Source organism: Ornithodoros turicata, chromosome 5 (genome assembly GCF_037126465.1).
Source record: "Ornithodoros turicata isolate Travis chromosome 5, ASM3712646v1, whole genome shotgun sequence".
NCBI lineage: Eukaryota > Metazoa > Arthropoda > Arachnida > Ixodida > Argasidae > Ornithodoros > Ornithodoros turicata.
In genome coordinates this window covers 68858131-68885984 of record NC_088205.1, presented here as the reverse complement: position 1 = coordinate 68885984, position 27854 = coordinate 68858131, and the positions used below count along the sequence as shown (strand labels likewise).

The 27854-nt window shown below is 45.5% G+C and overlaps 1 protein-coding gene across 1 annotated transcript in view; it reads left to right on the top strand.

Annotated features, from left to right (window-relative positions):
- The first annotated feature begins 249 nt into the window (after positions 1–249).
- The window catches only part of LOC135396166 (uncharacterized), a 48884-nt gene continuing 21279 nt past the window's right edge, over positions 250–27854 (top strand). Inside the window, exon 1 of the mRNA XM_064627197.1 lies at positions 250–440. Coding sequence (XP_064483267.1) covers positions 429–440 — 12 coding nt within the window. The 5' untranslated portion in view covers positions 250–428. The remainder of the gene's footprint in view (positions 441–27854) is intronic.

The window sequence follows — 27854 nt, the reverse complement described above, 5'->3', positions numbered from 1 at the left end:
TTCTTCAAAGTGAATTCCATGGAAATTGTCGGACCAAATAAAGCACGTGTCAATTTTGACATGGTTGTGGCTCTGTAATAGCATGGTAACGTAAAAGTAACTCGTTACTGTCGAGTAACGGGAACGCGTTCCTGTTGTTACTTTGGTAACGGGTAACGTATTTAGTTCCTTTTTTTTCGTGGTAACGAGTAACGGTATTTAGTTCCTTTTTTTCGGTAACGTGTACAAGTCTGACTACCGCCAACGCCGCCGACCTTCGCGGCATTGTGTCGTCGTCGTGATCTGGTCCTCGCCGACCCCTCTCGTTTCCCTCCTCATTTTGCGTCTCCCTTTCCATGTCCTTTCTCAAAGACCACTATGCCGTTCCCCCGACATCACAGAGTCATTCACGCTAAACCACGATAGCTGCCACTTTTACTCCGGCGACGATGCTCTTCAAGGTGAGCGATCATCGCATACGTTTAATAGTTTTTCTCGCGCATTCGTTTTTTTGTCGGGCTGCACGATGACTTGTGGAAATCGGTTCGTCGAGCTCGATGGGGAAGCTGTTTTGCAGTGCAAGTGATTTGGATGGCTGCCTTGCGTGTTCTCGTGTAGCACGTGTTTTTGTAATGGTTTCGAAAGGCATAGCATTGTTTCGGTTCTGCGCACGGTTGAGGTTGTATAGGAGTCAACAGGGACAAAGAGGCGTCCTGAGCGCCCTTACACCAGCGTTGCTTTTTCGTTGCTTTTAGGAGACGTCCTACAAAGTTCACTGCATCGAAAGTGCCTAACGTGCTACACATTCGAAGTAGACAAAGACGTTTACCTTGAGGATGAGGATCGAGGCATAGAGAAGACGACACGAACAACCGAACGTTGAGTTGGTTGTTCGTGTCGTCTTAGCTGTGTGTCTCCTCATCCTCAAGGCAATGTCTTCGTTTACTTCAAGTAATGTAAACCAACTCGCTTGTCTCGTGATCTTGTAGCCGGGTTATGACTCAGGGTTTTCTAAATGGCGGCGCAATTTTGTAGATATGTATATTTTTTGGTTGTCTGTGAGGTAAAACGTGGAATGAATGTGAAGCATCTTCAGTTGTGAGCGCCTATGTTCAAGACTGTCACAGAACAGAATAGCACATCCTAAGCTATGCTAAAAATCTATTACGTTGTCAGGGTTGCACTAAGCTCTGTGCATTAATATGTGTCTCTCCTTTTGAGTCACTACCTCGAGGTACGGCGTACTCGGGACGTTGTGTACAACAATTTCTTGTTCTTATACACAAGCATTATCGTTGAACAAAACCGCCGTTTGAAAAAACATGTAGATTGTAGAGCGGATACAGCGTACTAAGGTGCATACCAGGCCGTCCAGTGCAGAAACCTGTCACGCTTTTTCACAAGCAGCAGCGGTACAACCACGTCATAGCTGTCAATTCGTGCCACCAGGACTCGATCTACTCCCCAGTAGCTTTCACGTCATGCACAGTCAGGGCTCTCTAGAGCTTACGAGTGTGCCGACATTTTCTGGGGTCAGTTAATTGAAACTCACTTTTGATTGACACTTTCTGACCACACGGCTAATGGCCTTTAAGTTGTTTTTGTTTGGCTTTGTAGGTAGACGTGACATAACACCGTGACGGCGTGTGTGATGACGTGATTGTTGATGACGTGTTCTGCTTTGTGGTGTTCTGAAGCAGGCTGCTGGGACCGTAAAAGAAAGTTCGCCCTGTCTAAGTGCCCAGAGATGGTGTCGCCAAACGTTGAGGATGTGGAGGGGGGATTCTGGATGAATCGCTTTAACCAGTTGATTTCGAAGGCGTGTTTGCAAGCACAATTCAACAAACGGAGTTGAGAGTGTAGAAGCAGAGGAGTCTACGTGAAGAACCTTGGATTGCAATGTGCTATTCTGTGCCGAAACCATTTGGAGGAAATGAGTCGTACCTTCGGAAACCCCACGGAAGGCCGTGTTACGCCTATTACCTGGTTTCTGTTTGTCGTTGCTGGTGCTAATGTTATGACGCCATTGTTGACCTGTAAGTGTCCAGCCTGTAATTGGGAACAACAAATGTTTCAGGCGTTCGCGAGTATAGATGACCTCCCTGTTTGCGGTGCTATTGGTGGTGGCAGTGTTGTGATTTACCCAGCTGTTTGCCAACTGGAGTTTTGGGAGGATATCTACTTAATTTTTGGCTCGCTACCTGGGGACAGAGTGGTTAGTTTCAGATTTTTAATGATGAGGTGATTGGTGATGAGTAATAATACTACATCGAAGCTCTTGGAATGATATGGAGCTCTCGCAGCCAGACAATGGTAGGAACGCGCACATACAGTGTAACGCAGTTTTCAAGCTTTTACATAATATATTTGTAGAAGCACTGTTGTCTTACGAGATATAAAAGTAACATCTTATTGTCACTGGAAGCATGGTTGTTTAACGAGAGAGAGAGAGAGAGAAAAAAAAGCACACGAAGAAGACAGCTACATTTACCTTCCATCGCCATAAATCGTACTGTATAGTGCTACAGATGCATACATGCAAGGTAGTAGCATGTTCACTAAGTGAAGTCAAAATTCGATTCAATTAACCGGAAATTGAACTAAAGTAAAAAGTCTTTATTTATTTCAGCGAACTAAGTACAGTTGCACATCAAAAGTGCAACGCCAACAGGATTCTATTTGAACACTCTCTCTTCTCTGTTTATTTATTTATTTATTTATTTACATACGTTGAGGACCCCCAAGGGGGTTGGTTAGCTTTCCGAAAGTTCCTCTATAAGCTATTCACTCAACCGTCTTTCATAAAACATTTTCTCAGAAAAAAAAAAATTCTTGTCGCATGACGCAGCTTCTAAAGCGACAGCTCCTTAGGAAATCTTCCAAAAACGTGTCAGTCACGTATAGACAACGTATTTGGACGCAGCTTCGTATTGTGTTAAATCACCATTAAAAAAAAAAAAAAACGGACGACAACCCAAAACCGGCACCACGCAACGGTACTGCGAATCATCAGCATCTCCTCCTTTGCAATTCTTACAAAATCGTCTCTCCAGCATGGCTTTCGTGAGGAAATGTGTTACAAGGCCCTGTGGCGTGCGCAGTAGACGTTCTGCACAATGCTCAATCAATGAATAAGTATCAAAATAATTGACGGTTTCAAAGTGAACACACGTCTTTATTAATCTACGGCTTACCTCTTTCGGAACGCACTGCGTCACGACCTATTGTCAGTAAGCGTATTTCAGAAGCACGATCTTTTCTACGTGTAGAGCAATTGCGCTAATAAAATCTGCGACCATGGTCATAATAATAAAGGCGCGTTGGGACAACAGAGTCTTACCTGTGCGCTTTCGGTTCATTTGTCTACGGTTGCAGACAGCGTAATTATGATGGATGAAAATGTTGATGTGCTTCACTTACCCGTTACGTCGTCATTTTACATAGTTACGGTTTGTCGTTTATGAATTATGATAGACTTACCTAACCATGAGGTGCGCTCTCATTCATGTATCGGTCTGCATCGGTTGCAGCCATTTTATTTAAGAACGTGGTCACGAATTCTATTCTATATTGTTATGAATATCTTGCAGTCGAGAAGATAAAATTAGAGTATCAAGGGTAGCGTAGGCGCGTTCAAAGTGCGAATGTACCGTGTAGAAAAACGTTTCCGTATCGGCAGGTAAACCAACAGAGTCATGTGATACGATGGAAATACTTGCATCTTACTGAAAGGCATAGTCTTTCACCAGGTGTCCTGGTGAGAGACTATTGTGTGGGTTGATTAGAAACTATTACTCGGGAACCTGTAAGCCTGTGGCTGCGTTACTGTTACCTTGCATTGTCATTTCTAACCTTCATTGTTAAAGGCGCATGAGAAGGCTATATAGAAAGGCGGGAATAGAAATTAGAATTACTAGCCCAGCGACATACACTCGCATCAATCTTGTACAAGGGATTCACAAAAAGTATTCTAGTCGGGTTACTGTGTACAAGGTAAAAAAGTAACTGCGAGTAGAGCACTAAATAACTCCGTCCCTCGGATGCTGTTCTGCGACGCCACGTTATCCGTCCCGTACTGAGGCGCCCTATTTTTTCTTTCTCTTTGCATTTTTGTCTTTTTGTTTAGCTGCAAGTCCTGTGTATGAAGCACAGCAGTCAACCCGCCGCCTTACGCCTGCGCCGTAGCAGACGATTCTCGGCAGCCAATAGAAGTGCTCGGATGATCTGACGTCGTAACACATGCACCAGAAGGGGCTAGGAGAGATAGCTGCCGCTGGCCGCACTCTTTCAAACTAATTTTCTCAGGAAATGCGCGCTTCCAAAAGGAAATATTTTCCGGGACTGCTTTGCTGAAGGTAGTATGTTCTTAACACACTGTAAAAAAAGTTACGTTCCAGGTGCCATACACGCTGATTGATTGATTAAAAAAAATGGAGATGTGAGGCTATACTCCAGACTACCCCAGAACATTTGAATGGAAAAGAAAGTAGAAAAACCAGCCCCAAGATGACCAAAAGGCATAAAAAAGAATAAGCAGGGTTCAACTAACGAATGCGTACTGTAAATTATTAATATTATTATTATTATTTTTTAACAATGCCGCAGGCCCTATCTCGGGCACATGCAGGTACAGAAAAAAAAATAACTGAGATATAACTAAATTAGGTAATAGTTCAGATGACCGTAGACTAAATACACCGATGTCCCTCAACGCACTGCACAATGCACTCTGTCCTTATAAGACAGTGGCGACAGTGGCAGAAACACGCATACTTCAGAGGGTGTCGAGAAAGCCACCCACGTTCCTTTAAACCTTTTCAGCAATTCGCCGCTTTTGCAACGCCTAAAGTAACAACGACAACTTTATTGATGATGATTGCACCGCTTCATCGCGCAATAAAAATACATTAAGTACATCAAGCAAATAATGTAGTTTTGTCGAAAACGATATAGCATGTTGACGGTAGCATGTCCTTGAGCTTGAGGCCGTGCTGAGGGACAGGAACAGAAAACACAAGCAGACAGGACTAGACTTCGTCGTTACACCAGCTTGCTTGCGCTTTAATGACTTGTTCACTGACATCTTATATCACAGTTATAGGCCAAGGAAGAAAATCTTCTGTGACGATTGACCTGGCACGCACAGCAAGCGTTTGCTATACGTCTAAATATGTACGTCATGTTGCTGCCATACGTCGTGTTCCCCTGGTACTTTTCTTTTTTCCTTTCTTTTTTATTGTTGTTCTAACAATCAAACTCATATAGGCAACCTAGTCCTTGAGTAAGGAGAAGCGGAGGACACACACAAGCAAAAATTCTCATCCTGATTGGTTGATTGATTGATTGAAAGAAAGAAAAGAATGGGGATAATTCTCATCCTGCCTTGAGTCTCGTTCCTTCTTGTTATGTGTAGTAAGTTTCTCCTGTAAGGAATATGTTGCCTACAAGCCCATTACACTATAGCTCAACCACTCATGTTACTTCGTTTTATTCCATGGTGTCGGATAGAGACGGCAAATCGATTACCCGTTCCTACTTGGGCGTGTTGCGGTGGAGAAATCGGCGATTCTTATATTGAGTGATTTTTTTTTTTCGTTCACAATCAGAATATGACGGGAAACGTAAAACTCAAGATGTAGAACCCAGATTGTAGCAAAAAAAAAGTAATGAACGTCGACTTACGGAACTGGGAACAAGAAATTCGCACTGCTCTACAATACAATGGAAATGGCAGATTACAATCAGCAAACGAAACGACGTGTATAAATCAAAAACCTTCGGGGTGCGGTTAATAATGCGCCAACCCTTTTGATCGTCACAACTTCACGTGTGTATCCGCTTCTATGCATCTCAACAGGGGGCGCGCTCAATAGATCGCCAAAGAGATCGTAAAGATTACGCTGTCAGGAAGCAAAATGATCTTTGCATGTTCTTACAACCGTGTAGACCTATTGAAAGGTGTGTTTACAAATACACATCAAGGACGAGACGATAGCATCAAGACACATAACACAAGAGCTCGTTGGCGCAATTGTTCTATTGTGGTCGTCGAGCGAATCACCTCTATATAATACAAGCGATGGGCAACACCTCCCAGTCATTATGAGCCAATGCCAATATCACGACGTCGTCGGGTTTAAACCGGTTGCGAAGCTCAATTAATTGGTCTGCCAGGGATTATGCGGGATTGACTCGGGGCGGCGTGACCCCGGCCTGGCCCATGTAATATAGGCGCACATAATGGTTTCATGCTTGTATATCGTAGCTCTTATAATGCGTCGTTGTCACGCGAATGGGTCGGTATATCGTGTAAACCGTATAGTAAATATTTCCGTATAGAGTGGCGGCATGGACACCTTCAGAAGCGTGCGTGTGCCGCGCTCGCGGTACCGTTACGCGAATGCGTCCTTCTTCGCTGGCAGTCCAAGAAGCCTGACTGTGTGGCTGTAATGCAGGGGAAGCGGCGTAACGTCGAAGGAGGTATTCTGCGAACTGCCTTACGGTACTGTCTTGTTGCCAACTGTAGGATGAGACAAGCGCAAGTCTAGCCGACATCACGTTTCAAAAATAGTACTGCCCTCCCCCTAAAAACGAAGATTAGGCTATAATAGACGGGCAGGCAGTCCCACGGAACTACCGGTGCCAAACATCCTTCAGAAGCCTTCAGTGGGACCGCACTAATATCTCGGAGCTATGTCATTTGGTCTCCATGCACGAAATGATACGCAGGGCGATGAACCTCGCATTGAACCTCGTATTGCCAAGCTTGCCCACATCACGCTTCAAAAAGCGTCACCTGTGGCACCCAAGGGCTTATGGGAACTCAATGGTGGAGGTGGAAGAAGAACAACAACATTCCCGGTGTGCGCAGCAACAGCGTCAACCGGGCTCTGACCACAGACATGAACCGAAGCAGACGACGGAGCAGTGTCGCTCAAAGTTCCCATGCTGCTATTGTAAAGTCGTCTATTAATAGACTCAATGGGCATCTTAGAGGAACACCTATTGAACATACTGCAGCTAAACCTTTGGGACCTATCATAATCTCAGTACTTTGGCAGCCGTAACTCCGCGCAGTACATAAAGCAGCAGACAGATAGGTTATGTTGGCGGCGTAGATTAACAGCTTCTTGCTTGTAAACCCACCACAACAAGTTGTACTTGTGACAGGGAACGCTAAATATGTTTAATTTGCTAGTAAAATTGGCGGTAAAGCGGCTAGGGGCGACGTCTGGTGGGAAATAATCCCCAATTTGTCAACCAACAGTGATTTATGTTCCCGACTGACTTGCCGACACGTGTCAGATTTCTTTTGTTTTAGACCCAGCGTTACGCGCATGCAATGTAGTTTTGCCGTCGTAGTTGACGTGCAATGCGCAGTTGGTGGCGACTTCGACACAATGTTGCCCGTAACTTTCAATTTTAAGTTTCTAAAATAAACTTAGAGGGCAATTGTGACGAAAATTGTGACGTAAGGCTATCAAATAAGAAAAGTCTGAGATTGCAGCTCTACTGGATTACAGTACCTTAAAAAAATAATAATAATAAAATAAAAAAAAGCGGAACAACGTTTCTTCTGTCCTGTTACGCAATACCGTGCCTACTTGCATGCCCGTTTGTGTGTGCGTAATTCGCAATAACGGTGCTTCATTACAGGGACACTAAAGTGCGAAAGGTTTTCCTCGCAGAATGAAATGATATGCGGTTACCTTGAAAGCAATATAGAAGGAACGGGGCTTCGTCCGTTGCTTCACCCTTCGCGAAACCGCATTCTACGCTTTCTATCTTCTCTCCTTCTCAGGAGGCGCGGCATTGCGGAGCAGCCTGTCATTGGTCATCCCCCCCCCCCCAAAAAAAAAGAAAAAAATATCCCGCTTTGATTGGACAGATCCTTATAGATGACCAATTAGAGCCCGCTCCGCATTGCCAGTCTTTTTCAGTACGATGTCCCATATGGATGCTCATCGGCAGTGTGCCTAGCGGCACCTGCAAACAGCTCTCCCGAGACCGATTGCCCTGTTCTGATACTCGGAAGGCGATGTTTTCGTCGCTTCGTTTATTTCTTTGCGCTGAGCTTGGTTTCCACGATTTTTCTGTCGCTTTTCGCACGCATAAATGCGCCATCGTGCGCCACCGGAGGTTCGTCATGCAAGCAGACAATCAGTTACGTGAGCAAATGCCACTGAAGTTTATCTGCACACACACTACATACACAAGCAGCTCTCTTGCATTGCATATCCCTTTTATGCTCATAGTTACAGTTTCGCCGTCGCCGTCTTCTTAATTTTCCGAAGCCACGTCTTTCGTTTTTTTAAATTTTTGTTTTTTTATTCTCTGCGTACAAAGACAACGTTGCTGATTTATCGTTGCCGGTGGGAGGTCCAGACAGGAACGGAAAAAAGTGGAGGAAAAAACAGACTTTTGGTTCGGAAGTTGTCTCTCTGGTCTACCACAGCAGATGACGAGCTGATGGAATGACTGACGGCAAGATCTCTTGGGAAAAACGAAGGTGATTGAAGAGAGACCTTTGACCCGGTTGTGCTTTTGTCGCTCACCTGCCGCGTTTTGTTAGGAAGGAAAATAGGTTGACGATAGCGAGAAATCGGTTATGTCTGTTTTTTCTAGGGTGTGTTTTGTGAGTGGGTTTGATAGGTACGAGTGGGCTTTGAGGGGGAGGGCGTCTAGTGGCACTGTATAGCGCGTGCTGTAGTGGCAGGGACGGGGTTTGACTGACGGTTGTCGGCGGTGAGGGCGATATATTGCATATAGCCGGGGGGGGGGGGGGCTTGTTGGGTGGTCGAGGATCAATGATGAACACTTCAATGGGAACCCTGCTCGTAGCAAACACCAATGGTAGAGACCTTGTAAAAGCATGGGTGAGCATTATGTTTTATTGGTCAACTGTAGGATGGGACAACATGGGATGTTACCACATCTCAATTGTCGTTTATTTTCAGTTATGTTCATTCTGCGCGTGCTATACCCCTGTCACACGGGCATTTCGATCCTTCTCGAATCCGATCTGCATCGAACTTCCCGAGCACGCTCGAGTTTTGACGCTGCTGCACGGCCACTTTCAATGCGCATTGAATGGTTGACCTGTGCAAATGAATAAATGGAACTAATTAATTTCGCGTTTCCTATATAACAGCGATATTAGTGGCAATTTATCGTATACCGATGTAAGCATCATTTGTAGCTTCGCGCGCATGTCCGTCTTAAGTTATGACAGTTCACCGGGGTCGAGGATGCAAATGGCGGCCGTCGAGCCGTCTTGAAATTCTCAATCCGTTATGGGAACTGTCTTGAGTCGAGCAGGATCAAAGTTCGATCCTGCTTGGAAGCGGCCGTGTAGCACCATCCGATCTGCATTGGGTTCAAGCAGGTTCGGTCGAGCAGGAGCGAAAATGCCCGTGTGACAGGGGTATTACAGTCCTTGTGGTCATACAGTCGAACGTAATAATGGCGACTCATTCATCAATCTGCACGTTTTTGTTTTGTTAATCTGTTACCGCTACTCTGCACAAGGAGTGTTTCTTTTTTTTTTCGTGGTGGATTTGGGTGCATCGGAAATACACTTAATGGATCTGGAAAGAAGTCTTTGACTGGTGGCAGTTTTCAAGCAGAGGTGGGGAAATTACTTTTATTTTGTAATGCATTACCATTACTCATTACTTGTATAAAAAACTAATGCATTACATTACTCATTACTTTTTGGATATTTGTTGTTGTTGTTAGTAATGCCATTATTTTAACGAAGTAATGGCATTACTCTGGCATTACATTTACGTTTTAGGGCATAAGCCTCAAAGGTGCTATGCATAAGTTTTTTCCTTGCTTTTTTTGCTATAGGCAATAACCACACGAGTATCCCCAAATCGGTGCCACTAAATCCCCACAGAAGCAAGTCTGACATGCAAAAACTATACATAAGATTTAGTGCAGATGATGCCTTTTCTAGCATTATGAAGCCGGCGGATGAAGCTCAGCCTACAGTTCTGTCCTAGCAGAGAAACTACCTCTGACAGCACAAGAGAAACTAACATGGTACCATACCAAAACAGTGAATCCCTACAGCAATTGTTACGTGTTATCCTCACAGAGGCTATGTTTCTATTTCATTGATTTTCCTTTAGTCCAAATGCGCACAGGAGAAAATCGGTGATATCACCATGTAGACACTTGTGACACACACAGCCAACTGTTGAACTCTTGCAGAATTCCCCAAAGCTGCGCCTTTCTCTTTCCTTGTTGCCCTGTGCTCATTGTTAAAGGCGGGTTGAAGAAAATTTGGATGTTCCCAATCTTCACGTGGCGCAATGAACATTCGACAAAAGTAATGAGTAATGCCACCCTGCATTACTCAGTCGAAATGTAATGCATTACCATTACTCATTACTTGCTGGCAAAATGTAATTCATTACCATTACTCATTACTCAAAAGTAATGCATTACCGGTAATGCATTACTTTGTAATGCATTACTCCCCACCTCTGTTTTCAAGCTTAAGTACGAACAATTAAATGGTAAATTACCCGTTGTACGGGACAAACGCTTCCTATAATCACAAGTGACGTTGGTTGACCCCACTGTTTTGCTTCCACACGAACACGTCTTTTCTCAGGTGAGGTGAAACACCCTATTCACACCTCTTTGGTTCATACCCACTTCCCCATTCTTTATAGTATAGGCTTTCTTCATCCTTCTTGTTTCCGTTCCGTTCAACATACTTCAAATCCGCGTATTGATCTTTCTCGGTGGAGGGAGGCGAAAGGGAGCCGGTCCTTCATATTTGGAGAAGGGCCCCTTGATAAAAGCGGTCCGCCCCCGGGTGGGCCGTGTCTTTGAATGGTACGACCGATAACAAGGTCGTAGGGGCAGCACCGCCTGCGGTGCTGTTCCGGGAAATAATTTTTCTTTCGCCTCTGCAACGCTGTGTTGACGAAACGGGCATGTAGACACACTACTTGTTGGACGACACACCGTCAATTTGGTATTCTATAATAGGATACACTTCTAAAATACTATCAACTTTCGCACCGTTTATTGTTTATAATCATTTTTCTTACTGCAGTACTGCCATTATTGGCTGGCTCCCTTTAACGCAACAAACGCTCTAGTCTACAACCATCGCAATTATTGGCTGCCATCTCCCTTTGGAGCGTTGTTATCTGGTATGTAAGATAGAGTTTGTGTAAAAGAGGCTACCTCCATAGGTAGTTATCTTGCTTGATGACAATACACACTGCCATTATTGGCTTTGTTAATTACGGAGGTCAACTTTCAAATTTGGATCCGTCGTTGCCGGCTGGCTTTCGGTGGTCCAGACTTCGGAGACGCAGCTATATTTCAGGCTGTCAGGGTAGGGCTTCGTAGCCACATTGTCCGTGAGCAAGCACTGTATGGTCTTGTGGAGTGCTCTCGCCGCTGACTGACGTCTACTCGTCTTTTCCGCCACGTTCAGGGTGAGTGGCAAATCGTGTTCTAGCCAGCTCGCTAGGACCGTACTGCACTCTGCAGCGGCTCTCCTGTGTTTGGATTGTTCGCTTGGTATGGTCAGTACGAAAAGCAAACTCTCCTAGAGAGTGTTATCTAGCTTGTAGGACCGTAACGTAATGTTAGTGTCTGTCCAAAGGGGACTACCTCCATAGGTAGCTCTCCTGCTTGATGACAATACACACTGCCATTTTTGACGGCCTTAGTGACCCTGGCCACCCCGCCCACGATCTCCTGCAATACTGCTTAGGTCCAGACGTACGTCTGTTTCGCCCGCTTGTGCAGAATAGACCGCGCTCTGAGTTTGAGGCCTCGCACTTGAGAGAGTACGTTTTGAACGTCCGTCGCCTACGTCGCCTATCATTCCCGTCGGATGATTTCTTTGTCTGGTTCGTCAAGCAGTTTTATGTCGGTCTTCCACGATGATGCCAATACATACTGAATCCTGCTCTTCGCCAGCCACTATGGCTGACCTACAGTTGGCAACACGGCCACTATGGCTGGTCTTCCACGATGATGCCAATACATATATGAATCCTGCTCTTCGTTTTTAGGGCAACGGCAGTACTATTTATGAAACGTGATGTGGACAAGCTTCCGCTTCAATGCCAATACATGGTGCACTGTCATTAAATTTTCCTTATTTCCAATACATGACGGTCGTTTCATGTTGGTCGCTGGTGTGTTTCGGCCATTATGGTGCCCCGTATGTGATGCTGGCACGATACACTAATCTTAGATGACTATAGTTCGGGCTGGAGGGTTTCAGACTCCACTCACACTTGCTACGTTACCCAATGCTCCGATTTCGGGAAAAGTATAATATTTTTATAACTGTCATTATGCTTTTCTATTAGTAGACAGCTTCCACACGGATATCGGCGGTTATTCCGGGGAAATGCTGTGCTTTAATGCAGACATCTTCACGCAGTGGAGTCATATTCGCGCAGTAAACACGGCGTCTGTTACAAATTATCATCTTCTCCATTTCATTGGCGGCTACAAGGAAATGTCTTCACTATACTACCGTCATCTCTTCCTTCGTTGCGATAGGTTCAAACTAAGTCAACATGTCATCCGTCTGTACACGGCATGAGCAGACATCAGGAAGCGGCATAGCTTGCGAGCAGTGCATAGCTTCCCAAAGTTGCTTTTCGCTGTTCAGTGGCCGCTCCAGGTGGTGCTTCATACTTTCGACTAATCTGAGGTGGCCGGAGGAGTGGTAGTTCCCTATTTGATGACAATACACTCGGGCTGGATGTGAGTGCCTGCTCTTCGTTTCTAGGGTAGAAGAGTAGGAATATTTTTGAACTGCAATACAAACTGAAAGGGGGGCTCACTATTTCTGGGGCTCACGTAATCAGTCAACGATATACAACTAGAAGGTCACTCGAGTTTTAGAGCTGGCCTCAGTTTTTGACCTTATTAGGGAAAAGAAAGTGAATCGGTAAAGATATGATGCCCGATACCGATATAGTATACCGATATATTGGTATATTATACCAATTATATATCGGTTAACGATAGCATGGTACGAATTAAGGATAGTAATGTAGAATAGTAGGCTAAAAGGTTAAGGAACATGGGCTCACTAGTCGTGGTCCCATAAATGCAACAGAAGCGTATGGTATCGAGTTATCGCACCTCCTCGCACCTATCTCGGCCGACGAATCGGTTAATGTGGCCGTGTGGGAGTGGCTTTGTTGCGATAACTTGATACGATACGCTTTCGTCGCATTCATGTAAAAGCAGCTACTATTTTTGTGACCCATCTAATCAGTCACAATACAAGAGTAACGCATACGCTCAGGAATTACTTACGTTATGTACGCATTTTAATAAGGCACGCATGCATCAGGAACAGAAACGACAATGGAACCATCTGGGCTGGTAATGGTCTGCAGGGGGGGGGATATGTTTATTATATATAAAAAAAATAGGAGGGAAAGATTAGCCACGGCGGCTTGTTATTCCCAGGAAAGAAAGGAGAAAAAGAAAGACAAACAAAAGGAAACAAACAAACAAACAAACAGGAAAACAAACACGGAATTGATCACAGTTCACCCAGAAGGCCACAGATCCGCAGGAACTGAACAAGTACCTTTGTCACCTGACTATGTTGGGTGGGGCCTAGCAGCGTAGTCCGAAATGTCCGAAATCCTCAGGCGATCGATGCGCGACCGCATAGGAGAAGACAATGTTGGCGGCAACGGGTGCAGTGGAGCAGCAAGTGCGGGATGTCTCCTTCAACATGACAGGTGGGGCAGTTGGGTGACCCATCTTAAAGAGGAGCAGTGGAATCCGCGCGTGCAGGGCTTGTCCTTGGAGTACGGGTCATCGGAAAGTAGCGAAAAAGACGACCTTTACTGCGCTTCACTTGTCAAGTTATCAGCGACATCAGTGGCAGTCCATCGTTACCTCTACTACTAATAATTGGGGGTTTACGTCGCGAGACAAGTGAGATCATGAGCGACGCCACAACGGTCGGTCTGTGGATTGCTTTTGCCCACCTGAGGGTTCCTTAACGTGCGATGAAGGCTCACCAAACGGCACCCCGTATTCAACGTCCCTCGAGGAAGACGGCGTGTCTAAGCAACTTGTATCCTGCCGCCAAGTTGCTGACGTCCTTGGTCGGATTCGAACCGGCGATCTCGGGATCAGAAGGCGAACACGCTACCGACTGAGCCACCGAGGCCGTTACCTGTTAGTATTGGGCACCTTCCAAACACCTTTAACGTGGGGGAGGCTCTCATGCTGGCGACCACCTAGTGGCAGGTTGTATAACGAAGCTGCGGGATACCTACTCATTCTGAGGGGGCGTAGTTTTGCGCTTGGGAATATTTTACTCCGTTGCGTGGGATATGATGATCATTTTGTCCTTGAAGCCTGTCACCAAACAGAGACCAAAAAGTGTTGTGTTACTATCTCCGAGAAACATGCAAGGAATTATCGTTGTGGGAAGATTGTGGATTTCTAAGTTATTGCGTAATTACAAAATGAGCGTTTTAGCTTCGTATAATTTGGAGCACGCAGCTCAAGAGACTCGTCACAAAGGGGCATAACGTGTAGAAATGAGACAGCTAGAGCCGAAACATAAGAACGAATTGCTAGCCTGTCCGTAGGAGGTCTGTGTCGGCCACGTCAGCCCAGATATGCTACTAACGGTATTACATCATGCTGGCTGTCCTGTCCTTCGTCTCAGAGTAGCGTCCGGTGCCAGCTTTACACCTTAACGACTTCATTATGGACCAGTTTATCATGTTTACCAGCCCTTGGAGGCAGTCACTAGAAGGAAGGAGTCTGGGGACACTTTAGTGCTGGCCCAGAGCGTTCTCAGCAGGTCGTAGGAAGGGTGCTCAGTGGAAAACAGATAGGAAAAGGGTAAAGCTCCATCTCGTTCTGTCACATCCCATCCTATCACATCACATCACATCCATCTCGATCTTAAAATTCAGTCTGAGTGTCCCCGTTCTAAAATTTAAAAATCACAGGTCTTTGGCACTCTGCGGCCTCCCTAATTAAAGGACACGGGCAACGCATATTCGGAAAAAGCATGCCTTAACGTCTCATCTTCGCCGCAGATTCGACATCCGAGAGCAAGAGGAGTGCGCACGAAGGAGCGCTAGCTGTCCGCTCATCAATACATCACATACTCACCCTAACAACAAGAACAAAAACTTTAGTCTGGTGATGGATGATGATGATTGAGGTGTTTCATTACCAGAAGCGATACCCTACCTCATTGTTGGTGTAGCGGTTAGTCGCAGAATCACCCTGTATATATATATATATATATATAGCACCTCTGACAGAAACTCGGAGGGTTTTGGTTGGAATCTCGCTGCTGGTGCCCTTCCATCAGCTTCCATGCTTTAATTTACATTGCAGGTTTAAAAGAGAATATTTTTATGCTGCGGTGGAACGGTGTCCTATTGTCAGCAGCTCGATATCACGAGGGCGTGGCTGTCACAGATCATTGACGAATCCTCCCCTTGGGCTAATCCAACGCTGCTCGAGATTACCCCACTAACGTACTCGCGCGAGCTACGAAAAACGCTGCGTATCGTTGCATAATGGCCCGTGCCTTCGTCTGCCTTCCTGTCGGCGTCTCGCACTACTGTGTGGTTGCCTCATGATTGAATTATTCATCGTAACTCACCTTGATGTGGTGGTCGCGGAGAAGGAACCTGATTCTAGGGTGAAATCGATCTGGGTTGCCGGCTACCTTCGATTTTGTCATCGAAGAATCTGTGTATGATCCGCTTCGATAACTTGGCGCTTAGCAAGGTCACAGAAGTAATGTGTCCAAGCAAATTCACCGGAATGCGAGATGTAATCTCGTCAGGATTATTTAAAATTTAGGTGGTGTAAAACGATATCTATTTACCGTCGAGTGACTGAGATAAGAAATATTTGAACACGTATACAGTGGAGTGTCCTGTGGAGTAACACATATCTGTGGGTAGGACAACCCGATGTCTGAGAGCCTCATACATAGTATTTTCTATGCATGCATATTTTGTTCGCCATCACGTATCATTAAGTCACGAGGAGCAGCATCCTAGCAGAAACATTTCTCTTATTGATGGCGATGGTGACGGTGATGTGATAAAAAAAAAAGAAAGAAATGCGGATGTGAGTTACGACGACGTCGAACTGGCTACCCGAGTAAGCTTACACACAGAAGGTAAAAGAGATGAGAGAATTAAAATGATGGAGTTCAAAATGTAGAACATGTTGAACTGCACAGTCACCCTCTCATTACACAATGAATGCTACAAATCTATATGCAGTTAAAATAATATTTACAGAACAATAACGTTGTATATACGCCAATGTAACCAGAGAAAGGCGTCGTATTATCCGAAATGCTTTTTTCTTAGTTCCTATTCGAAGGTCTTGTTTTCAATTTCGTCCAGATAAAAGGATAGAAATAGATGCGTTACTGCCTTTTTTTTTTCTGTCGCTGCCCGCGAATCCCTGGATGAACATAACGTGTCATCTTATACACAATTACATGATTCACACTTCTCATCAACTTCCTCTTAGTAACGTTTGCTGTTTGCTATAGCGGTCATCAAGACTCGACGCTCAGGATATCTCAACAGAGTGGTTAGTGTCTTGGTATGACAGACACACCAGGTATTCCGGTGCAACCGCCTGAATCTGCGTGGCCTGCGTCTCCATTTTTCTAGCGCCACTGGCTCGACATCGACACTCAAGTTCGTCAAAGTGCACAAAATCTCTGTCGTCCGGGCGACGAGCTCCGTATACTGGGTGCTCTCAGTGCTAGAAGGATGTTGTGTGGGTGTAACTATTTCCATGTTGGCCTTGCAATGTGACCATGTGCATTGACACGTCGTTGGTTCACGCCGACAAATGTGTTGAATGTCGACGCATGTGCAACACCCAACACCAAATTCCCTTGGCAGCCAGACCTGTGATCTGGTTCTTCTGCAACTTTCTGTAACCATGTTCAACATGTAATATATCCCGCATCCTGGATCATCACGACCATTGGCTCGGCGCCATATCTTCAGGGCAGGATGAAGAATTCGGCCACTGTGTGAACGGTAACCTCAAATGCCACGCGTGCATTGATTGATAACGGCTTAACGTCAGCGCTGAGTATCTGAGTCGTCTGCTAGACGAATATATCAGCTACCAAGGTGAAAGTGTTTCGGATCTTTCGCTGGAAGGTCGGCAAGCGATTGTTACGCTGGAGGCCGATCAGCCTTGTCAGGCAGAACGCCTTCTTTTTTTTTTTTTTCGTAATGGCCAATTTCACGGTCGTGTCCACAGTGGTCAGTAACTGACCTCAGGTTGAGGTATTGTTTAACAATAGAGATTACCTCTGCGTCTACTGAGCCGGTCGTGTGGGTTGGCGTCTGTTTTAGGTGGTAAGCTTATTTAGCTATAACCTAGAGGGCTTGTTTCGCCTTGATGTACGACGTGGCGTTTCGGGGACGTAAAAGTCACGAGAAAACTAACTCTGTCAGTAAGACCAGTATACGTTGTGCATAATTGAAAAAAAGGCTCGACGTATGCGGTTCGGGACGTTGATTGGAAAGAGTTCTGGTTTCCCGGGATGAAGTTCAGAGAGTAAATGCCTTCACTATAGGATGTACTTATGACAAATTATCGTGTCGATACATAACAGATAAAAATGTCGCAGAAAAATGATGACGAAAAATGAATGAAAAGAAAAATGATTTTACATCGCGATCAACTGCAGGGATGCTTTTGTCATACAATTTTGATGTCCCATGAGAGGATATCTGAGCGGTTTTATTTCTAAATGAGGAATAGTCGAGAATTTGCTTTTTTTTTTCTTCAAGAACCAAGTTGACTCTGTATGATAAGACGCACGACGGGTCTTATTTCGGGCAAGGCGCTGGTACGTGACCCTTGTCCAGAATGCGGCCAGACCTGTATAGGGTAGAATGCGTCTTCCAGACAACTCAAGAGGTGGTAACTAGCTCCGTAAAGGGAGACACCGCCATCACCCAACAACTGGTTCCTTCAACGGAGTGCGGTAGTCGCACTACAAAATCTATACCCAGTTATACTGGTGTTAGGGGTACTTTCAATCGTCCTCATCAGCACTTTGACTACTGCTAAACAAGAAATCAAGTACATTGGTGAAAGCATTGTATTGGCTAAAGCTGTAATGGAATCAAGTGACACATTTATTTATTTATATATTTAATCCTGCTCACCAGTAGCCATACCGTAAACGGTGGTGCCCACACGCGATCACTAATACAGTGAGCAGCAGGAACACAAAAGGAGAAACCAAAAGCGATAAGGTAGATACATAAGTAAAATACTCTTCAGCACTGTTAATGAATGAAAAATGGTCTACGCAGCTACAAAGGAATGTCGATTGAAGATTAGTTGTATACGAGGGATATACTGAGGTTTGACGTGGCCTGAAAATTCGGGTAAAACGTCAAAGCACTTCTAGTACACCACAAGAGCACATGAAAGTTAATACATACCAGCATGGTCCAAAGCAAAATTAAACAATTTAGTATTGCATAATAAACAGAGTGTGAATGCGCTAACGTCTGTTCTTTGTCAGATTGATACAGCAGAAGGCATGGTCAAAAGCAAAATTACACAATATATGGCATTATAAACACAATCCCAACTCGGAAATACTGTTCCATTTGCTCGATAATACTCAGTTAACTGAATTTTCGATTTATGAATCCCTCGATTTATGAACGATTTTTCGGGGAACCGAGGGTGTTCATAAATCGAGGGTTGACTGTAGTTGTGGAAGGAAGAAAGACGCAGACAACAGATGTTAGGGAAGTTAGGAACACTAGTTTAGTAATAGGCAGAAATTAAAAGTTAAATGAAAAAGGGGTCGAGGTTTCGACAGTGGCAGTGCCTTCGTCAGGACGAAAAAAAAATATATATATTGATATATACACAAAGACAAAATAGCCGAAGCTCTGTGGCTGCACGTTGAGCATATGTATCAAAATTGATTGTGCACCGAGGACAGCTGTTTCGCGCTACTTAGAGCTCGTCAGCCCTGCGCCGGGCTGACGAGCTCCAAGTAGAGCGAATCAGCTGTCCTCGGCTGGGAGTGCACGATATATATATATATGTAACACTCGCGTGGCGGTGGCTTGGTGTGGAAGGGGTGAGATGATGAGTGATTGGATGATGAGGGCACTACAGGTTTATTTACATTACTATTTACAATGGATAGAAGCTATAACGGACATGAACTGGCTGGGACGATGGCTGAGTCCGGACTGCCTGACACAGTCGAAGCGTCGCTCCCAAATTGTTCTTGGAAGGAGTCCTCTTCCCCATTTCTTGGAACTGAGGGGTCGCCCTTCGTGTGACACAGCTGTGGGGTGGAGATGATGAGGTTTTGGGGATGGCTATGTTACACGTCCCCCGCCGCCAAACTGCAGTTACGGGGGTCGAAGTACCGTCGAAGCTTGCTAATATGCACTATGTCCGTTGAGCGGTTGAGGGGAAGCACAGGTCGGTCAATCTCGTAATTGACGTTTGACACTTTCCGTAGGATTGTAAAAGGGCCCTCCATGACAGGAGAGAGCTTCCCTTTATTGGGGTGCCACATTGTCTCGAGAAGAACTCGCTCGCCGGGGGAAAATTCTCCTTGCACAAATCTTTTGTCGTAGGCGATCTTGTTTTTGGTGTGGTAGCTCTCAGTGTTTTCAAGCGCTTCCCGTCGTGCTTCTTCTAGGCTGGGTCTCGGGTTTTTAATCAGGTCCGGATATGGAAGTTTCCCAAAGAGGAGGAACGATGGAGAATAGCCGGTAACTTCATGGGGTGTGTTGTTGTACTCACACACAACTTGTTCCAAAAGTTTTGGCCATGGAGTTCGAGGATTTCCATTCATTTTGCATTTTAATCTGGTCATGATGGTCTGATTGGTCCTTTCGTTCATTCCGTTGCACTGTGGTCGTTGTGTGGATGTTGTCAGTTGATGAATGCCGTTGTTTTTCAAAAATCGTTTGAATCTATTGCCAAGGAATCCGGTACCTCTGTCTGATAGAAACTTCTTTGGTTTTCCGACTGTCATTATTTGTTGGATGCATGACACGTATGCGTCCGATGTTTCGCTCTTGTGACTGAAGGCCCAGACGTATCTTGTTGCGTGGTCGATTGCCAGGTGAATGAAACGCTTCGAAGAATTGTAGCCTGCGAGGCCCCCAATGGTGTCCATTGCGACAAGGTCGAAGGGTTCCGCTGCGGGAGGAAGTGACTCGAGGAGGCCAAACTTTTTCTTCTTAGATTTTTTACAACGTTGGCAAATGTCGCAGTGTTTTACGTAGTTGGAAATGTCCGCCATAATACTTTTCCAATAATACTGTGGAGAGAGGAGGCTGAGCGTCTTTTTGACTCCGACATGGCCGTAATTTTCGTGCGCATTCTTTATCGCTTCTTTGCGCAAGGATGGTGGAACAAGGATTTTACGTAATCCCCCTTTGCGCACAACAGTGATTCCTTGCTCAAGGGTTCCATTTCCCTCTCTGTTTTCTAGCTCGGACTGTGCTTGCCGAATGTCTTCAATATGAAGAAGGTTGATAGCAGGTGTTCTGGATAACGTGTCCGCTTCGTTGTTTTCGCTACCCTTCTGGTGTGCAATATCCATATCGTAGACAGAAAGCTTGAGGGACCAGCGGAAGAGCCTTCCTGTCGGTTTTTTGATGGTCTTCAGCCACTTGAGAGCTGCGTGGTCTGTCACTACACGGAAACGGTGTCCATGGAGGTAGCAATGCCATTTGTCAATAGCGTCGACTATAGCCAAGCACTCCAGTTCCGTTATGGCATAGTTCCTTTCGTGGTCGTGAAGCTTTCGGGAGTGAAAGGCCACAGGATGTTCAAGGTTGTCGTCGCCTATCTGTTTTAGTACTGCTCCAATGCCTTCGTTGGAGGCGTCACAGTAGATTGTACAGGGCTTGGCTGGGTCGTGAATTGCCAAGATCGGTCGTTTCACCAAAGCACCTTTGAAGCGCTGGAATGAAGCAGCACAGTCTGACGTCCAATTCCATTTAGCACCTTTCTTCAAAAGCTTCGTTAGAGGTAAGGCTGTTTCTGTAAATTTGTCGATGTACCTCCGGTAGACGTTAACCGCGCCAAGGAATCGTTGAACGTCCTTGACGTTTCTCGGTGTTGGATACCGTGTGATAGCGGCAACATTTTCAGTTCGTGGTTGCAGCTTCCCCGCGCAGATGGTGTGCCCGAGGAAGTCGATACTTGTAGTGGCAAATTTGCATTTCTTCCTTTTGAGCTTGACATTCTCGGATTCCAGGGCTTTGAGGACCGCCGCAAGATGCTCGAGATGTTGTTCTTTTGTCTCAGAGTGAATGATGATGTCGTCGAAATAGTTAAGTACATTTGTGAGACGATGTTTCTGAATGAGAGTCCGAATTACACGTTGAAATGTAGCTGGAGCATTCCGTAAGCCAAAAGGCATAACAAGCCATTCGTAGTGACCGTTATGAGTTACGAAAGCTGTTTTTTGAATGTCCTCTTCTGTCATATGCACATGCCAGTACCCTGACGTGACGTCTAGTGTGGTGAATATCCTGGAATTACCCAAGGCGTCCAACAAGTCGTCAATTCTGGGAATTGGCTGGTGATCAGGTTGCGTGATTGCATTGAGTTTGCGGTAGTCCACACAGAGCCTTGTTTTCCCTTCGTCCTTTTTTTTCGCAAGCACAGCAGGGGAGGCGTAGGGTGATTGGGATGGTCGAATCAAGTTTTCATTTAGCAGCGATTCCACCTGTCTGCTTATCTCCTCTTTGTCGGCCAATGATGTACGGTAGGGCACATAACGAATAGGAGTGTTGTTCGTCAGACTGATGGAATGCTTCTCGAGAGATATTGATCCGATATCCGTTTGGGATTTTGAAAATAGTGACGAGTGCTTCTCGATAATGTGAGCGATAAGTGGGTCGCTATGTGATTGAAGTGGTGACTTGGACTCACCGGTGGGTTGATCTTGGTTTGGTGTGGTGACAGTGGCGAGCTGTTCACATAACTTCTCCGGTCGTGAGGTCATCTTGAGCGTTGATAAGTCCAGAGAAAGATTGAAAAGCACTGCACTGTCCAATCCCAGCAAAAGTTGGTGTTGCATGTTTTGAAGAACATGGGCGGTCACAGTCTTGGTTGTGTTCCCAATGGTTAAGTGGATGGTGGTGCGACCCAAGGTGGTGGTGGTTGAATTCACCTGTCGTACGCTGATCTTCGAGATGTGGATGAGTTGTTGCTTGAGCCGGCGGAAAACAGATTCGTTGATACAGGTGATGGTGGCTCCTGTGTCAAGAACAGCGTCGACCGGACTCCCATTGATCAGCGCACGGAAGTGAATTAGTGATGCCTTGGGCCGCTTTCCTCGTTTCCCGAATCCACCTCGGTGTTTGAAACTTGTGCCTTGCTAGGACACTCGCTGTGCCAATGCATTCGTCCATGGACACCCCTTGCAGCACAAATGCGGCACTCGCTTGTTGGCATTGCCCGGGGTTGCTTTGTCAGTCTCGCCCCGTCATTTTCACGTCTTGGCCTCTCTTGGGCACGAGATGTTAATCCGACTCTCCGCTGAGATGCCTCGATGCGTTGAGCAATTGTCAGCCATTCCAACGGGGTTTCGACACAAGTACTTGCAAATGCGATCTCCATGTGCTGAGGAAGTCCATCAATGAGACCGGAAACGATGTGACGGTCCTTAAGCTCTGCAGCCTTGCCTAATTTATATTTCGCATCATAATACTCTTTGATGCTCTGATCTTTCTTCAGTTTCATGTGAATAAACTCACGGAAAGGGTCTGTCACCACAGCTCCGAAACGATGCGTCATGTATTTTTCGATGTCCTTCCATGTTTCACCAGTGTCGAAGACGTCGGACAAGTAGCATTTGAAAGCTTCCCCTTCAAGGTATTCATGAAAGTAGCTCACCCTGTCTTGTTGTGACCACTCGAGCTCTGCTGTCATCTTGTGAAATAAACGAAGCCATTTTTCGATTGGGACGTCGTCCGGTGATCCAGAGAACTTGGCGATGTGGAGATGCTTCTTTCCCGGCATTGCGGCACTGATTGAAGGTATATCCTGTCGACTCGTGTAACACTCGCGTGGCGGTGGCTTGGTGTGGAAGGGGTGAGATGATGAGTGATTGGATGATGAGGGCACTACAGGTTTATTTACATTACTATTTACAATGGATAGAAGCTATAACGGACATGAACTGGCTGGGACGATGGCTGAGTCCGGACTGCCTGACACAGTCGAAGCGTCGCTCCCAAATTGTTCTTGGAAGGAGTCCTCTTCCCCATTTCTTGGAACTGAGGGGTCGCCCTTCGTGTGACACAGCTGTGGGGTGGAGATGATGAGGTTTTGGGGATGGCTATGTTACATATATATATATATATATATATATATAGCGCAGAAGATTATATTGTCAGATATATATATATATATTAGTTATATCTGACATTAATCTTGTGCGCCCTAAGGAAAGCAAATCCAACCTAGACAGTATTGGTGAAACCTGCGACATTAGTAGGCAATCCCAACGAATTTCTTTTGAACCTGCTCAATGCTCTCTGGTAGAGTTATAGTTACAAAAAAAAAAAAGAAAATTATAATTCGAAACACTTACTGCGCACAAGAGGTTTGTAAAGAGTGAAGACTTGCTAAACGTACTGCACTACGCAAACATACCATTCTTCACATTAACTGAACCAACAAGACAAAAGTGCCAATGTGTTTTTCTTTATTCACATCACATCACATCATCGCCAATCTTCCTGAAATCAACTTTTCTCTTTATTTTTCAATCAAATCCCCAACACAAATACCAAATTCCACTTCCTCCCCCAAAATAACCTACTCAAAAGAGAAACCAGTTTGGCAGGTGATCAATCTACCGCTTACCTTGTGTGCACAACCTTTTCACCTCCTGGACATTCAGTGTGTCGTGTCACTTCCGACATTCCCTGAATTCTAACGACAAGGCTACCAGATAAACTGCCTCTAAATCACATTTCCTCATCCGCCGTTCCTTCCGTACGAATACATTTGCTGACAGCGGGCGACCATTGTTGCGGCGGAAACGAAATGGCCAAAGCCATGCTGGTTAGTCGTGACACCTTTGCACCGGAAACCGGTCTCTAAATCTCACTTTCACTAGGCTGTTGTCCTCCGAGGCTGCACAGATGGTTGATATTGGGTGGAATAAATTCTCTAGTCGTTCTCCTCCCCGCGCGACCTTGTCCGTGCTGAGGGCCATTCTGAAGATGCACTCGCGAGGGCGTTTCACCTCACAAAGGATCTTAGAATTAGCATAGGGGATTTCCCTTGATGCTCAGAGGAGACAATGACCTCAGTGTACTGATTTAATGCACTACTTTCGGTTCATTAGACGGGTAGGTCCGGTTGTCGTGAAAGGAGCGTAGTGTTCTTGCTGGGGTGTCGGAGGAAATGTGCGCCCACTATAATAACTTTTTTCTCTCCGTGTGTGTTTTCGACGGCAGCATACTGGCATCCATAAGTGCGGATTGTGTTTTACAAAAATAAACTAATGTAAATAAATGTAATCTGACTATAAAATGCACAGTCGCGCGCGGGAAACTGCCAACAGCGAACTTAGACTGACCTGGACGTAATAGCGCAAACATCGGACTTGGACTAACCTACTAATAAACTAACCAACATGCTGTTCCGGCGTGCCCGCCGTGCCTAACCGGCCGCTATAATGTGGCTTTCGTGGCCTAAAACGACTTGGACAGACATCGAAAACCCATGAATTTAACGTAGTTAAATAGTGTTGTTGTGTATTTAAACACGAGACACTCGAGCATTCTCTATTCTTGATTTCCCTTCTTTCGAGAACGTGAATCTCGAGAACAGGGATTTCGCAAGCGGGAATATCGAGGTCCTCCCCTGTCTCCTCCCTAACGTCTCCCTCTCCACTCTGAAGTCTGATCCCTTATGAGTGCGAAAGAGGTACAAATGAGCACAGCAGCGCATCTACAAGTTCAACATGCACCGCAATACAATAATCCATATTACAATATACAACAGTAGCAAATACCCAAGTCCAGAATGTCGATTTATGCTGCCTTGCGCGACAGTTTCTTAACCATTTTATGTAGGTCGTTCAGTCAAAGGTTATTTATAGCAGAGATCTGTAATAGTAACGGAAACGGTGTATTACCGAAATTGGAGATCGTAACGAAAACGGAAACGGAAACGCATACCACGGTCCTCCATTAGCGGGAAAAGAAACGGAAAGGAAAATTACCGTCCGGTATTGAATTCGGGTAAATGGCTATTGCTGTTGTGTGATGACATGAGTGACTTTTCATTTTATTGCGCTTCGGTGACACCATTCACTGTAATATATGTCCTGAATATCACAACAACAACAATAAATGATGGAGAAGTGATGATGACATGGGATCGTGGAAAGCACAATATTGGATCTTCTTGCATCCGTCGCTTGCTCGTCCCAATCCTCAAAGCTCATGACGTCAACACATGCGGCCTACAAAACAGGCACCACGACATAGCACAAGGATCCAAGCCTACGATTTTTTTTCCATTCCCCATGGCTATATGGCATTATTCTTTACTACCACTTTACTACTGAGAACGTCCGGCTATGAATGCGACATTGGATGGAAGTCTGGTCTCGGTCAACTTGAACTGCCGTAGTCAGAGTTTGAGCACGATACTCCATGGGAGGAAGACAGGTTTTTACAGGTGTTTTTTTTTTAAATCCTGCAAGATACGCATCCCACCGACGCGAAATTACTTGCGCAGTGTTTACGCGTGATCCAAGCAGCACTTGGGCAGAACGGGGTGCTGACAGACCTGAAGGGGCCGTCCTGCCGCTGTTCTGTAACAGCCGTTCCATTACCGGGAGCAGTAACGGAAACCTAACGGAAACGCAATTGAAAAAGCTGGTATCAGAAACGAAATACGGAATTATAGTGCTCTCGACAATTGACTAATTGGCGATGCCACCTCATATTTACCTGAAAGAAAGTTTCTTTGCTTCCGTATAGCACATGTTTTTAGCTGTCGAGCTGGTCTCTGGAACCCTTCCGGAATAACCTCTGCAACATCATAGTATGGTTGCACAAGCTGTCCATTTTCATACCTTACTGCACGTAAAAAGCATCAGACCACCTGACGTACAAGGCCAGATACTGAATACCGAGACACCAGATGTACAAAGGGGGACGGAATCTATTTACTTTGACAGGAAAAATCAGCCAGTCTTGCTCTTCCTTGTTAAATAATTCCTTAGTGCGTATTCCTGGGGTAGTTAAGAGTAAGGCGATGCGGGGTCAGAGGTCAGAGGTCTTCCGCCGTCCCAAACACGATGTCCCAGGCTGCTGAGGAGACCGGTATCGAGGAGACGCAGGTAGTGGAGAAGCGCCGCGGTTACAGCACTGTTTCGTGTGCCAAGTAGTGTTGCGAGACAGGAAATGGATCCCCCATCCATTGCTGCCTATATAGTTCACGCACGTTGTACACGTTGTACATACTCTGTGTTAACCACGGAATTGATTAATTAGTATTGCGTTGCCAAGAACAAGTCTACAGAAGATATGATCATGCTTCATACACGACTTCACCTCTGCAAATATAAGCAGCTTACTGACAATTTTCAAGGTGATTATCCTGTCATCGCGTGAAGACTTCCTTTTGAGTCTCAACTTTGTATAGACCTCTCCATATTTTTCTTTCTTTAAGACAACCAGCCTGAATGGACCAGAAAAAGGTAACATAGTGCCGTCCATGGTCCTATCACAGTGGGCTCTCGAAAACTGGTTCCAAACCAATAGGAATCTTTACAGACATCTACACGTGGCAAGCCGACCCAAGCAGCACAATGTACTGAAAGTCGAGTGCAATGGGGGTGGATGGGTAGGTGGAAGGCCTTGAACAGACCCGTGGAACGAAAGAACATTGATCAGACACATACTGTCCACCCCCATTGCACTCGATTTTCGGTACATTGTGCTGCCTGGGGAGTCTTCATCTGCAGACATGAATGACACTGAAGATAAAGATTATTGGAGATTGGCCAAGTCGAGTACCTTACCCGAAGGTGAACGCACCTCGAAGACGAAAATGCGGTTATTGCTTTCATGTATGGAATCCTGCCTTGGCTCTCTGAAGCAGACAAACGGTGATTAGCGTTTGGAACTGCCCACTCCATTGCAGGTGAATTTTTCAGCTTTCCTCCCCGTACAATGTCGTTACTCAATATCGTGCTTGGGAATGAAGTAATGACGTATTTGACCGGCAGACCAACCGTTCGAAGAGATATACGTTTTCTCTTTTATGAGGTAATGTTCAAGCAATGTTTCGTGGCGTGACGCAGCAGTGTACAGGCGGGTGAAGGGAAAATTTCCTGTTCTCTCTTTTGCGTTCAGCGTCGCGTTGATAGTAAGGAATAGACAGGAAGTAACGCTTGCTTGCTGTCCAAAAGTAGACTCCGTCCCTGCACTCTATTCATTGCACTTAATAGACGATTTGAAAAAGATGCGCGTGCCACCAAGCGCGCGGCGCAAAGCAGCATGGGAACTTTGAGGGACACTGCTCTGTCGTCTGCTTCGGTTATGGTTTACCCCGACTGACGCTGCTGCTGCGCCTCACCGGGAATGTTGTTCTTCATCTACCTCCGCCTCTGGCCGTGTAAGTTCCCATGAGCCCTTGCGTGCCACAGGTGGCGCTTGCTTTCCTCCAGTTAGCAATACGATGTCTATTGTTCAACTTAGAGTCACTAAATAAGCTACGCTTAGCTTATTATTATTATTATTATTATTAGCGTAGCTTATTTAGTGACTCTAGTTCAACTGGGAACATACTAC